This window comes from Lathyrus oleraceus, chromosome 1, assembly GCF_024323335.1.
Source record: "Lathyrus oleraceus cultivar Zhongwan6 chromosome 1, CAAS_Psat_ZW6_1.0, whole genome shotgun sequence".
Lineage (NCBI taxonomy): Eukaryota > Viridiplantae > Streptophyta > Magnoliopsida > Fabales > Fabaceae > Lathyrus > Lathyrus oleraceus.
This window is the reverse complement of record NC_066579.1, coordinates 199,917,131-199,932,861: the sequence shown is the minus strand read 5'-3', so window position 1 is coordinate 199,932,861 and position 15,731 is coordinate 199,917,131. Positions and strand designations below refer to the sequence as shown.

Genomic DNA, 15,731 nt, shown 5'->3' with positions numbered 1-15,731 from the left:
TCGTGGAGTACCCATCAACTGCCTTTATGGTTATCCAGTTACGGACAACGTTGGATCAGCAATAAAGCACTCGACTCTACATCTAGGATCCATAGTGGTTTCAGGTCGAAGAGTGGTATACACTATTATCACCATGAGAATAACTTATGACACTTTGCATAACTTTCTATATAGTATTCTCATAGCGGGTCAATCCAGTATGAATATTACTCTTAATATTCATACCTATGTTTAAGACTTGATAACTCTTTATCCATGATCCATGAGACGTGATCATCAGTCTACAAACATAATAGTCTCCATGCTTTAATGTTATCCCATTTCACAATAAAGCTTGACTACGGACACTTTAAGAATAGTGTCCTTATGTTTAATGTGATCTCATGATTAAGTCATACTTGATACATTAAATGGACTATCTATTCCAGGGACTTTATTAAACAAACATAATAAAGAAAAATGCCTTTTATTATTAATAAATAATTCGATACAAGTACCAAAAGTATTGGCCTCTAGGGCTTACACCAACATATTGATGCTTCTTTTATAGGAAGCAAGTGGGTATATAAGATAAAGAGGCACACAGATGGTTCTATAGAAAGATTCAAAGCATGCTCGGTGGCACAGGGGTTTAACCAAAATGATGGTCTGGACTACTTCGAAACTTTCTCACCAGTTGCTAAGATATCTTCGTTGGAGTTTTACTTGATTTAGCTGCAATTCATGGATGTCGTATACATCAGCTTGATGTAAACAATTTTTTTCTCCATGGAGATTTACATAAAATAGTCTACATGAAGACACCATAAGGAGTGATACCCCATAAACCAAGTCAAGTCTACATGCTTGTCAAGTCCCTTTATGGGTTGAAATAATCTAAATGTCAATGGTTTGAAAAGCTGACTACATTTCTTAAAGCACAAGGATTCACACATGCTCATGCAGATCATACCTTATTCACTAATTCTACTTCCACTTTATTCACATCCTTACTCATTTATGTGGATGATATCATCCTTGCATGCACTTCACTAACTGCGTTTGCTGATCTAAAACGAGCATTGGATAAAACTTTCAAAGGGATCAAAGTAGCACGTTCTTCCAAAGGCACCACATTGTGCCAACGAAAGTACTGCTTAGAATTTTTATAGGATACAAAACTCACTGGTTGCAGACATGCTTCAACTCCTTTAGATGCATCTACACGCCTTTACCAAGATGGTGGCTCAACTTTTCCTAACATCGCTACCTTTCGAAGACTGGTTCATAGGTTGCTTTATCTCACTACCACTCGTCCAAACATAGATTTTGCAACTCAATAGTTGAATCAATTCATGAGTTCACCTACTGAACTTCATCATCGTGTTGCTCTCTGTGTCTTGAGGCATCTCAAACGCTCTCTAGCTAGAGGTATTTTTCTGTCCCAATCTTCAAACTTGCAGATCCTTGGTTTCAGTGATGAAGATTGGGGTGGATGCATTGAGACTAGGCGTTCTATTTTCAGATATTGCTTCTTTATTCGTATATCTCTGGTATCTTGGAAGTCTAAGAAACAAATTACTGTTAGTTGTTCTTCCGTAAAGACAAAATATCGGGCTTTAGCCTCAGCCACACAAGAACTTCAATGGCTCTGTTTCCTTCTTCACGATCTCAAGCAACACCCATCACACTTACCTGTCCTTTACTGTGATAATCAAAACACACTTCATATCTTAGCCAACCATGTTTTTCATGAACGCACAAAACACTTGCATATTGATTGTCACTTGTTTAGAGAGAAGCTTTAAGCTGGTGTTATGAGATTGCTTTCGGTTTCTTCTCAAGCTCAAGCGGCTAGTTTTTTACCAATACTCTTGGTCCTCGACCATTTTTTGACAGTTTATCCAAACATACTTTGGTCGATATTTACCAACCTCAAGCTTGTGGGGGTAACAAAAGTCATAGAAAAAGATCAACTCTTTGATAGATTGTTGCTTGTGATACAAATAGTTTTTATTCATCATGCATGGGTCAATGTAATCATGCATAATTGCTTATATTTTCATGTATCATTTATCATGTAGCTTTAGGAAGTTAGTTATAGGTGTTGAGATGGATTAACTAGCTTTGGTGGTTGGTGTAACTATATAAGCACTTTTGTAACTACCTTTTCTTTTTCATCAATCAATGATTCCGTTTTCACATCATCTTCTTTGTTTTTCTTTCCCTGATCTCTATCTCTCTCTCTCAACTTTATTATTTTTATATTAATTTATTAAAATAAATTTAAACTTTAATACAAAACTAGTAAGTTATATGAACACCTGCACGTGTAAATTTATTTAATACGTTATAAAATATATTTAGATACACATATAAATTTGAAATGAAAAAAAGAATTTGGAGAAAAAAAAAATTTTTACATTTGAAAATAAAGAATCCATCTCTCAATTAAAGGCAATTGTTGGTTAACATAAAATAGATATTGTCTTGATAGTGACCAGTGAAATGGAAAATTAATGGTGTCCATCATTATTGAGTGATATTCAATTTGATTAAATATAAAATATTTTTAGATATGCATGTCAATTTATAGTGTGTTACTTAATTGTAAAATGAATAATGATCATATAAATTCAATTGTATTAAATAATCATATAAAAAAGAAATTCGTGAGATGGAGAAAAAGATATTCACATTTAAAAATTAAAAAAAAAACATTTTTTTATTAAAATAAAATAGATATTGTCTTGATAGTGATCCGTGAAATAAAAAATTAGTTGTTTGGATGCACTATTATTGAATGTTATTCAATTATAAAATTTATTTAGATATATATGTCAATTTCAAATGAATTACTTAATTATAAAACACACAATAATTATAAAATAATTATGTTTTTATTTTAGATAAATTTTATGTTTTAAAATTTTAATATTTTTCTATGTTCTTCTTCATTAAATTAAAAAGAGATTCAAATTTTGTTAATTATATTTTAAAAAATAAAATTCGAAAAAGAAAATAAAGAGAGAATTAAAAATAAAAATGAGAAAATATGAGAAAAAAAAAGTAGAAGAAGTTTAAAATTTGAATTAAGAGAAGAAAAGAAATAATAGAAAAATAAAAAATAAAAATAAGAAATGAATGAGATAGTTTGAATTTTGTTAACCTTTGTTAATTATAAAAATGACCTTTTTATTTAGTATAATTTTGTAAAAAAAAAAGATATATTAAAAAATGTAGTAGTAATTTATTTTAATGGATAAATATAATTCAGAAGTTTAATTGTCTTTTTCTCACCGAGTATCCCTACTCGTTAATCTTACATTTATTCTCTCTTTTTCTTTCTATTTCTAATTTCATTTTCAACAACCGTTATTAAACGCGGTCCAATCATCCCCAATATAACAACAACCCTTTCCAAATTCTTCTCATTCCCACTTCCATTTCTCTATCAAGTTTCTCACTTTCCCCTTTCTCCTCAATCCTTTCCTCAATTCCTTCCTTCCTTTTCAGTCAATTTCAAGTTTTCATTCCTCTGTTTCACCAATTTTAAAACCCTAAAATTTCCAATTTAAAGTTTAATTTTCTGTCCTGGAGTGTTAAATCACTCATTCTCGGAAATTGTCTGAAAAATTCCATCTGGGTATTTTAATTTACTGAAAAAGTTTTCAAATTTGACAGAAAATTTCCATTTTCTGTTAAATTTGATAAGTGGGTCTGTGATTGTTTTATGTTTATAATATAGAGAAGCTTCTGTGATATTTGTGTTAAGTAAGAATGCGTTTTACAACAGAATATCTAGGTTCTTCTATTCTGAACCTACGTAGTACTCAAGTTCACTCTATGGAAAATTCAAGCTTAGAACAAGAGCTTAATTTGTTTCAAAAACATGTTACTGATAGATTCAATGAACTGTCTTCAGTTCCCAACAATGATTTGTTGTCACTTTCTTGGGTTAGGAAGCTTCTAGATATATTCCTTTGTTGCCAAGAGGAATTCAGAATGATTCTTCATAACCATAGATCGAAAGTGTGTAAGCCACCTTTGGATTGTTTGGTCAATGAGTTTTATGAGAGGAGTGTGAAGGCATTGGATATATGCAATGCTATTAGTGATGGTGTTGAAACGGTTAGACAATGGGAGAAGCTATTGGAGATTGTTGTTTGTGCTTTGGATACTAAAAGAATCATTAGTAAAGGCAAATTTCGACGCGCGAAGAAAGCTCTTGTTGATTTGGCTATTGGTATGGTTGATGATAGTAATGAAGATTCTAATAATGTTTTTTCATTTGCATCTAGAAATAGGTCATTTGGTAGAAACAAGGTTGATAGAGATCGTCATGATCGACGCGATTCATCTGCATTTGGTCAATTTAGATTGCTTTCATCGAGTGTATCGAGGAATTGGTCTGCCATTAGACAATTACAAGCAATTGGGAACAATCTTTGTTTTCCTAAGAATAGTGATCTTGTTGCTTCAAATGGTATTGCATTGACTATTTATACAATGAATACAATTTTGTTGTTTACAATGTGGGCACTTGTGGCTGCAATTCCTTGTCAAGATAGGGGACTACATCACAACTTTTCGATTCCTCGGCAACTATCATGGGCGGCTCCGGTAACGTCGCTCCACGAGCGGATTTTGGAGGAGTCGAAGAAGGTGGAGAGGAGGAACTCTTGTGGTCTTTTAAAGGAGATTCAGAAGATTGAAAAGTGTGCTAGGGTGATGAATGATTTGGCTGATTCTTTGGAGTTTCCTTTGAGTGAGGATAAAGAAGATGAAGTTAGAGTTAAAGTGGAAGATGTTGTGAATGTTTGTGAAGGTTTGAAAGATGGATTGAATCCTTTGGAAAAACAAATTAGGGAAGTGTTTCATAGAATTGTTTGTGGTAGAATGGAAGGGCTTGATTCTCAGTATAGATATTAGATAGTAAACAAACATCATCAATGATTTTAGATAAGATTTGAACTATGTCTAGTAAAATTTGAAGCATGTCTAGTAAAATTACAAAGGATCTGAATCAAGTTGATAGTGTGATTTATGATTTACTAAGAAAAGTAAAAATTGTGGATAAGAAAACAACCACAAAAGATGAATTGGATTTGTAAAGTGTGGTTTACTATTAACATATACATACAATGTTTAGAGTTTAGATTTTGAAATAGATTTATATTCTATGCTAATTCTATTCGTGATTATGTATCGATGTATTTTCTTATGTGATATACATACAATGTTTATTAGAGTTTTTTTCTTGGTGGTGTTCACTATACTCCATGCACACTCTACACAGGACATCCAATGGAAATCCTAAAATGCCTTTTTTATTTTTTAGATTTAAATTTTTGGACGCATTCATTCTTCAACAAAATCATTGACGGACTCTAGTTTTGTCACAAAATTAGTTCGGATTCTAATCTTTGTATCATACGTCTGGATTCTAATATTCAATCCCGCAATAAACCATACACATTTGTCATTCAATAATATGATCTAAACAGTAAGTGAAAATTAAGTATATATAAATTCTAAAATGTTAAATACAAGATGGCATCATGTCATAATTAATCCAAGTACAAACCATAATATAAAAATGTCAAAATATACAAAATAAAATCCCACTACTAAGTATATTAGATGCCTATGTTCCTCCTCTCTCGCCGGTACTCCAACACATATATTGTCTATGATAAGATGGCTTGTAAAGAAGGTGTAATCTGGGAGGTGCCCCCACTAACTTGCCCATATCTATACCAATAACAACAATGTGCTAACATGTATTTAACACATCAACGACATAATCCGTCCTCGTTTGTTCTTACTCTAAGAACTCTTGATGAGCTAATTTTGAAGGATCCCCCTCTACATCCGGTGTCATGAAAGGATGTGACATTCTATAAAACCATTGGATGTATTCGTATACCGTACTCCACGGAAGAGAAGTTGACACACATCGTACATCCTCTAACAAGAGATGATCAAAGTACGCTACAAAGATCTCATCAACATCCTACGGTGGACAGTGGCTAGATCAGCAACAGTGGGATCTTTGGGTATATCTAAACTGGAATAGGACTCACTCATATAGATGAGGGTACATATGTCGAGACCTAATGTCCAACCATAACCTCCAAGGTATGTGCCTCATGGTGATCGGCGTATGACATCAAAGTAATATCATCTGCCACGATGCAGACAAGAGCAACTTGAAACAACTTGGTAATCTGATTCCCTCTAAGTGGGATGATCGAGCACGCACGTGGCAAGGCCTCAGAGTAATCATTCACATATGCCCAATGACAAGACGTGAAAAATACTGGTAGATCAATGCCTGAAATAGGTTCAGATGAAATATTATTAAAAGGACGGTGTAACATAGGTATTATGACGTTATTATCAGTAAAGGTGCAAAATAATTACCATAAATAGACTGATGTTTCCATTCAACGGTTGGGTATTCCACGTACTAATCTCAACCAACTTGGAGTAGAGGTACACCAAATAAGAAACCTCGAAATGATACTCGTGGATGCTCTCCAAGTCAATAAAATATCTAAGATAGATAAAATCAACATGGATTTCACTTTTGTCCACAAAAATGGACTTGACGACCAAAATTAATGACCCCAATGCACGTGCTCTGTGGTATGCAACCCTAGAATCATAACCTTCATCCTCCACAGCTGAGTTGATGTGCTACTTGTACAAATCCACCAAGAATGAGAATCTAGCATGACATGCTCTAGCGTCATCTAACTTATGCTAAACTTTTCCTGGGTCAGCTCCCAAATAAGTGACGATCGCGTTTAGTGCCTCGCATCTAGTAGTTCTGAAGTAGTTTAATAATTTTCCCCATTGGGAAGATGAAGGAGACATGTGACATCATCAAGTGTGATGTACATTTCACCTATCATAAGATGAAATGATAACCTATCTATGTGTCATCTCTCCACAAAAGCAGACAATAAACCATGGTTAATATAACCATATCCAGCCTTGCATAAAGTCTACAACCCAAATAGTTGCATGAAATCCTAGAACCATAGATCATTAGGTTGTGTCAGCCTTGCAACCTTTCTACAGTGGCTAATACACTCCTGGGGCATGACGAGCTTTTTAGGTAGAAGTGGACACATGAATTCAGGAAGATGATGTCAGAGACCTTTGAACCCATAAAGATGTTCCCTCACCAGAAAAAGAAGTCTATCTAATAGCAGTCAGTGTGGATTTAGCTTTCTCCATACTAAGAGAAGTATGTTGGGACTCTCTACTATGTCTCAAACTTTCTTGGTTATCAGACATTTTATCTGCAACCAAATAAGCTCAACAGAAATATGTCATAACATGAAATAGAAACAAGATGTCAAACCAAAAATTAAATAGCAGGAAAGTCCAAATTCCAATATCCGAATTAAGGATCTAGATTGTACAATTTGGACTTCATGCGAACCAGAACCAGAACATGGCATGAACCCTATAAGCTATAGTCTTAAAAAATTCAATGCAAAATAGTTCAAAATAAGCATAACAAACATTTCTATTACATTTAAGCCTAAACTATCATACCTATAGTTTATTTAGGCAATGCATGCATTTGAGATTAAAAAAAAAGAAATATAATGGGAAATTTACCAATTTCTAGAAGAAGAGCTTCAAATAAGTGCAACAGATAGAAACTATGAGAAGGCTTAAAAATGAAGATAAATTGTTATGTAATCGCTTCCGAGTACCCTCTCTTTGTTTTTCTCTTTTGCGAAAAGGGAAATGTGTGAAGGGAGTTGGAAAGGCGCGAATGTACTTAAACAAAAACATATGGATTCAAATCTCCAGATGAAAATCGTACTTTGGAATCCTGATTAGTTTGAAAATTGTGTGGTCTTGATTCCAAATTGGATGTGATACTTTAGGCACGTTTGAATTCGAATCTATGGAGTTTTTTATTATCTTGTTTTGAGGGTTATTTCCAATCTCTAGAGATAATTTGTGTTTTAAGTGGGTCCGGACCGTACAATCTAAAGTTAAGGGTTATTTTTGGAGTTTCCATTGAGTGTGCGAGTAACATATGTGGTGCGATGAATAACCCCCTTTTTATTTATACTAAAATGCAAGTCTTCAATGGTATGAGCCTAAACCAATTAAGAAACTCCATACTTCAGAGGAAAATTTTACCCTATACCCCCACACTTATCCCCCTACCCCAACAATTTAGTAAATATTCCAAGTTTACACTTGTTAATTTCACTTTAATCTTTTACATTTTACCATCCGTCCATGTCATTCGAAATAATCTGTTGTGTACCCTTATTATGCGAACATAATAACTTGAGTTGAAGACATCCGACGTGTTTAGTTCTAAAACTGGAGAAATTAAAGTCACGATTTTCGGTTTATATATTTTCCACACCAGATAACATTTTGCCTAGTTATTCGGTTCACAAAAGCTAACCAGATAACTTTACCATGTGTTTTCTGATTTGAGTTTTTCTACTAACCGGATACCTTACATGTAAGAGTTCCGGTGGTATTTTTTTCCTAACCAGATTTCTTACTTCTAAAAGTTCCAGAACGCATTTTTAATTATTTTTTTAAGTTTTATTATTATTTTTTTAGATTTATATTTAACAAGTATGGATATTCCTTTGATGATATGCGATAAAAACCAGATATGTGTAGATACCACTGAGATATTCTCAACTACAGAAATTTCGATACACGAGAAGAGGTGACAAGGTGGATTAAGGAGGTTAAAATCAGGAATAAAGTGACAGTTATGATAACTCGTTCAGATACCAAAACTGGCAAGAGAGGAAGAAGTGGTAAAGTTATACTTGGTTGTGATAAAGGTGAAAAATACAAACAAGGAGATATTGTAACATAAAATGCTACTAAGAAATATGGTTGTCCATTCAAAATTAGGTCAACACTATCGTGTAGAGTTACAGAACTCCCCATACACGGCAAATGAAGAAGACAAGAAACATCGTCCAATGTAATGGCCATCTCGCCAAATGGCATATGAAAGGACGGTGTTTCTGGATGTCATCTCTCTACAAATACTGATACTAAATTTTGATATATCCTCGACAAACTGGTTCTCTGTATAGATGATAGACCAAAATTAGACAACCATCTCTCTATCATTGATGGGAGAATGTATGGAAGCCATTCTATCAATTTGCGACCATGTGCAACAATCTTTAATTCGTTCTTCAGACTTCTCTCCTAAAAATAATTTATAGTATATGTTATAAAATATAAGTAATTAAAATTAAAAATGATTCAACATAAAATGATAGAGATTAACGTACTTCGTCGAACCATAAATGACGAGAAATGTGATCCTGATACCTCACCAGAAGAGACGTATTGTACGACCCTCAGGGGAACTGTGACTGTTGTGGACGAGGCTCAAGTGTGACTATCTGATGTTCCTCTCCATCCATTGTTTGTCGATGTTCCCGTCCTTAACCCTCTCGTCGAATCCCGCCCCGACCTCTACTGCCCGCCACTAAAAAAACCACAAAAAAACAATGAAAGTTAAAAAAAAAAAACCCAATAACCTTGATATAAGTTCTTATACAACATTAAGAACTAGATAACATGGTTAAGAGTTATCCGGTTAGAATAAATGTGAACCAGATTACAACATGCCAAGTTATCCGGTGTGTAACATTTTTCTGATTCAATCCGGATAACTTACTTGTAAGATTTTCGGTGTGAAAAATAGTGAATCGGATAACTTTGAATTGTGTTCTTTGGTACGTTGTCGAATAAGATATCTTTGGTTTGTGATTTCTGATTTTCAATTTCTGTGGCTTTCTTTAAAATGAAATGAGAAAAAAGTGAAAATGTTTGAAGTCTAGGTATTTATACATGGATAAATGAAAGGTATGGGATGAAATTTTTACTTCAAATTTATAATAGGCCTAATAGATAGGCCCATAACCGATATCAAAAGTCTCTCAACAAATATAACAGTTGCTTGGAGTGCAATAGAGTCCAACTACTCTACAAATAAGAGATTTCTTAATGTATCCTATATCTTTCTTACACACCATATAAAAATACTAAAATATCCCCCAATTTCCGGAGATGCATCTCTGGATGCACCCAATGCACACTCAACATAGGCCATTTTGAGTGACGCCCTATAAGTTGAGTTTTTTTAATTCCGGAGATGTATCTCCGGTATATTTTCGTAGACACATTTTTGAAATGTTTGCACTCCAATACTAGAAGCAGACACCAAAAACATATAATTTGACACAATAAAATTAACATTCATAAAATAAAATAAGCATTACATAGATGATTTTAACATAAATATGTCTTCTCAGTTGAAGTAACACCAACCATTTTCAATAATGGAAGTCTATACTTGTTGGTCTTGTACAATGAATCAAGTATGAGCACCGTAGGGAATGTGTTGAACAACTTTATGGAATCAGGATGAGTGTAAAATATATCTTTAACAGTAATTCCATCCTCGTCCGTTCGGTACCTAGACATGTAACTGTTATCATCCAATAATATCAAGAGTTGTTGCATTTCAGTTTTATCCCCCCTAAGCGTCTTGTTAGCTTGGTACCGAATATTATACTCTTTCTTGATATTTATATATTTTTGGGTCTTTTCCGTTTCAATGTTGCAAGTATATTTTTCTGTTGAACCAAATTCAATGTCATGTCAGCAACACATTCCTTCTCTTCCGGCATGAGCCGACACACAATTGGATGGTCTGCTAAATTTTCACACAAATCATGGTTATGCAAACCACATATGACATTAAATATCCAGTTTTTGTTTGCCAACATGTAACCACACACCTTAAAGGAACACTCACATTTTCTTGAACTGACATCGTCTCTTTTAAAATTCCAGAGTGGAGTTCTACATTTCCCGCTTCTTTCGCATGTCATTGTCAGAAAAACACATCTTATATCTAAACTATTATCGAACCTTTTGATAACCACACTGAATCCCTGTTTGGAAGCCTCCATACGAATCCATTGAAGCATTTGATCACGACATTCAAAATCTTGCTCATCTTTAAATTGGTTACCAACATCTACCGCCTTCGCAACAACACCTTGAGCATTTAGAGACATAACTTGTTAGGGGAAAATATCAGGATACACCATATCTAGTGAAAACAATTATCATAAAACAGTAAATAACAGCTACTGCTGAAAACAGAGCTGTAAAATGAACACAAACTCATTTCCGGAAAAGTTCATACACGTTCTAGAAATACATTTCTAGAAAAAAAATGCTCATTTTTCAGACAAAAAACAAGATTAATGTGAGCAATGCAGCTTGAAATAAATGATATTTACCTGAAACTCTAACTTCTTTTTGCTATCTTTAGTGTGATGAACCACCAGATTGGAGATTTGGAATGAAAATGTGGATTGAGAATGAAAGGGTTTTTGGTGAGGGTTTGTAAAGAAAAACAACAATGATTGTGTGATCATGCAGCTGTATGTTTTATCAGATTATTTCGGAGATGTATCTCTGAAAATATTTGACATGCAAAGGTGACAAAACATTTTAAAATCCCGTCCAAAATTTCAAAGATACTTCTCCGAAATTTCTACTGAACTGATCAATTATGAATATTTTTTTTTTGAAATATTTCGGAGATGCATCTTCAGAATTAAAATCAACTCAACTTATAGACTGTCACTCAAAATGACATACATTGAGTGTGCATTGGATCCATATCCGAAAACTGGAGAAACATTTTATTATTTTCATATAATATATAAAAAATATATATATGATACATTAATAAATCCCCATACGCCTTCAAGTATGATCGCACATTTGATCCACTCATCTACTATATGCCAACACACTGTCAAACTAAGCCATTAAAGAATCTTTTGTAGGAACATCACCTTGCGTCTAAAGAAACAATGAAGCTATGAGATTAAAAGGAGATCTAAACAATACGACCAATAACACAAAGCATGCATCACATGCGTATGCATCACATGCTCAAGTGATTCGTCTATTAAGTTCATACATGAACAAATGAATTTATACAAATAACAATTTAATAATTGTACACAAGTTATATACACAAGTTATTATTAAATATAAAAGCATCTATAATTTTCGATATGCATTTATTTTATTCTTATTTTAAATATATCGTTTATTAATATCACAAACTTATCACAAATATGAAGATATAAAAAGATATGAATAATTGCTTCAATATTTCCTAATATGATCTTATTAAATAAATATATTTTGAATAAATATATTTTAATTAAGAGATTAATTGAAATACACTGTCAGTGTAAAAGGGTTTTACACCATCAGTTAATTATAGACGTTGGATATTAAAAGAAGTTTGACTTTTATTTTAAAAATCTATAAAGTAATACAAACGGGTGATGGTGATGAATCGACGGTGTAAAACTTTTTACACTGACAGTGTATAGTAATTAATCTCTTTAATTAAATATGAGAGAAATAAGTGTTACCGAGTATCTTTTAATAAATAAAATAAATGTCATTTTTATATAAAAAAAATTATTAAAAAAATTTTGTTCAACCGCTCATACTAATATTCATAATAGTGAGATTTTGGTTACTTCTAAAGATACAAGAGATTAATTGTTATGAACTGTCAGTGTAAAAAGTTTTACACTGTCAATGTATCACAATCATCCGTTTGCGTTACTTTTTAAGTGGTTAAAGACAATTAGTATGTCCTTTTATGAATGTTAAATAATTAATTCCTCTAATTAGAACATGATCGAGAATTAGAAGTTTTATATATTGATCTTAAAGATATAAAGAATTTATGTTTAGACATAAGTGATTGGATATAGGAATAATTTCTATTCTAATAAATATCAATTTTAAATTTATAATCATAAGTAATTTTAATATTAAGACTCACTTATTTTTTAAAAACTTAAATAATCTTTTGATCATTGTAAAAATTGGGGTGCTTTTGATTTCGTCACTATTTAAAAAAAAAATTGAATGTTAAAATCATTTTGGTTTTAATCGCTAAAATTAAAATCTACAAGAAACATATAGATTCTTTTTAGTCACTTAAAAAATTACTTTTTTATTAAATATATTTTAATTAAATATGAGAGAAATAAGTGTTGCCGAGTATCTTTTAATAAATAAAATAAATGTCATTTTTATATTAAAAAAATTATTAAAAAAAATTTGTTCAACCACTCATACTAATATTCATAATAGTGAGATTTTGGTTACTTCTAAAAAATTACTTTTTCATTAAATATATTTTAATTAAATATGAGAGAAATAAGTGTTATCGGGTATCTTTTAATAAATAAAATAAATGTATTTTATTTTTACACTAAAGTTCTTATATTATTTAATTTTTTAATTATATTATTTAATTACTATTATTATATACATTATTTCAATAAAAATTCAATATTTTATAATTATTATGCAAAAACTTTAAACGGGAGTAATTAACCCGGGAGTGAGTAAAGAGATATTGAAGTTTGTGGAGGGTGATAGCAGGGCATTGATTTGGGGACGGATAACGTTTGTGTTAAGGAGTTGGGGAACTTTGATGCATGACAATACACGTGAATTAGAAAATGTCTTATTTGATAACTTAATCAAGTTCGTTATATGTCACTTTCACACTCTTCTTCTTTCTTCTTCTAGTGGTTATTTATGGATCAATAATTGGTGCTAGGGTCAAATGTCAATATGGTGGGGAAGCAAGAATGCAACTAAGTCTATGCTTGTGTCAATTTTGTTTTCATTTTTTAAGTTTAATAAAATATTAATTATTAATTTATCAATAATACTATTTTTTTAAAAGTCATTCATACTTATTCTTAATACATTCTCATTATTAAAGAGAACACCTAACTCACAAACAACCTTGACATTAAGCTAGATTTTCTTTGTGGAACAACCATAAAGTACATGTTTGATTAGGCAAAATAATCATCCTTAATAGATTGAGGAAGATGTTGGATCAAGTGAAAATCATCCTCATAATGGTACAAGCCATTTATAAACTCCTCCACTGAGAAGAAAAAAACACATACTTATCCACTAACGAGCCTATTAAAGTTCATCCACTCTATAAATAGGTGATTCATCCCAAGTGTAAAAAAAATATTATATGAAAAAGTAAAAACTAACAAATATTTTAAGACACATCTTTTGTTGTTGTAGTCGTAATCACTATTATAGGACAAAGAAAGTACTAAGTTTTTTATTGTTAGGGTTTTTAGATTAGTAATCTAGTGGTCACACGGTCACAAGGGAAGAAACAAATTATTATTAAACCCAAACACCACTATAAAATGAGTTCATAGATAATAAAGTAACATTTCTAAAATAAACAAATTATTATTGATTTGAATAAATAGCATCTATTTAGGCCCTAAGAGTGATCTTTCCAACTAGTAGTAGGGGGCTAAGGGGTTTATTTGGCTTTATAGTATTGTTTGTAAATCTTTAACGATTAATAATTTTGAATGTGTTTTAAAAGGGTTTATTTGGCTTTATAGTATTGTTTGTAAATCTTTAACGAGTAATAATTTTAGTGTGTTAAATATATAAATGAATGTAATTTTTTTATTCTGAAATGTGGAACAATGGGGGAGGGAGAGAGAGAGAGGGAGGGAGAGAGAGAGAAGTGTTACTTTCATTAGCTTATGATGAAAATGCATCCTACACATTTATATAAGGTTACATAGTGATTGGGAATAAAAAATAACCAACTAACATAACAAAAAATTACAATATTCATGCTCGTAATCGATTACACCATTTGATTGATCGGTTACACATGAAATGGAAAAATTAAATCATTTAAGTGGTAACCAGTTAATGTCACACACTACAAGAAAAAGTGTCTTCAGCCACGTGATATAGTGAAGTGAAAATCACGTGGCAAAAAAAGGGAGTTGCGACATGAATATAATGTGACTACATGTTTTTATTATTAAAAAATTGACACTGCTGCATTTACATGGGAAAGACAAAAAAAATTAAACAAAATGTTGTGACGTGTTAATCACATCGCAACTTTAAAAATAAAATAAAAAAGTAAAAGAAGTCAGACGTGTACAGATTAGCACATGAGAAAGACAAAAAAAAATTTAACAAGATGTTGTGACATGGTAATCACGTCGCAACTTTAAAAGTAAAATAAAAAAGTAAAAGAAGTCAGACGTGCACAGGTTTGCAGGTGGAGGAAGATTTGAAAATTTCAAAATTTTAGTTGTGACGTGAAAATCATGTCGCAACTTGAAATTCAAAAACTAAAAAAATGTTAAGGAGGAATGCTGACTTGATGTGAGACGTTTGACTGACACATTTATTTGTGTCATAGTTCCCACGTCGCAATATTTTTATCGTTGGGGAGTTGCAGCGTGAATTTCATTTCACAAGGTCGCGAAGTGAAATTCACATCGTTGAATTGACTATATAAATTCCATCTTTCTCTCTCACGCCCAAAATCAGTTTCATCTATTCCTCTCTCAATTTCTTTCGTCTTCTTCGTTCCTCTCTTAATTCATTTCATAAACATATTTCATCTTCAAATTTCTTCCCCAAATATTATTTTTATCAAAAGGTATTTTAAGATAATTTAACTTTTCATTTTTTATTTGTTAAATATTGTGTTGATTTTGTATAACTAATATTGTTAATTTTTTCTTCAAGATTCATCAAGATATATTACGATTCAAGCATCAACGTTCAAGATTCAAGTTTTT

General features: G+C 31.9%; 2 protein-coding genes across 2 annotated transcripts; one reads left to right on the top strand and one right to left on the bottom strand.

Moving 5' to 3' along the window:
• The first annotated feature begins 3,356 nt into the window (after positions 1–3,356).
• Positions 3,357–5,168, top strand: LOC127127415 (protein ROH1). The gene has a single exon (XM_051056599.1). It carries the CDS (start codon positions 3,760–3,762, stop codon positions 4,909–4,911), a length of 1,152 nt encoding a protein of 383 aa, XP_050912556.1. The 5' UTR covers positions 3,357–3,759; the 3' UTR covers positions 4,912–5,168.
• Positions 5,169–7,188: 2,020 nt separating this feature from the next.
• On the bottom strand, positions 7,189–11,093 carry LOC127099463 (uncharacterized). The gene is made up of 5 exons (XM_051037390.1): positions 10,760–11,093; positions 10,339–10,646; positions 9,455–9,493; positions 9,075–9,207; positions 7,189–7,292 (listed from the first exon to the last, which is right to left on the bottom strand). The coding sequence occupies exons 1-5, from the start codon at positions 11,091–11,093 to the stop codon at positions 7,189–7,191; spliced, it is 918 nt and encodes a 305-aa protein (XP_050893347.1).
• Positions 11,094–15,731: the final 4,638 nt, after the last annotated feature.

What these genes read in the sequence shown, in the direction of transcription:
- LOC127127415 (XM_051056599.1), top strand. Translation starts at nt 3,760, where the DNA reads ATGCGTTTTACAACAGAATATCTAGGTTCTTCTATTCTGAACCTACGT.
- LOC127099463 (XM_051037390.1), bottom strand. Translation starts at nt 11,093, where the DNA reads ATGTCTCTAAATGCTCAAGGTGTTGTTGCGAAGGCGGTAGATGTTGGT. An exon ending in GATATTTAATGTCATATGTG is followed by an intron (nt 10,647 to 10,759) that starts GTTTGCATAACC and finishes TTGGTTCAACAG; the next exon opens with AAAAATATACTTGCAACATT. An exon ending in GGGCGGGATTCGACGAGAGG is followed by an intron (nt 9,208 to 9,454) that starts GTTAAGGACGGG and finishes AATTATTTTTAG; the next exon opens with GAGAGAAGTCTGAAGAACGA.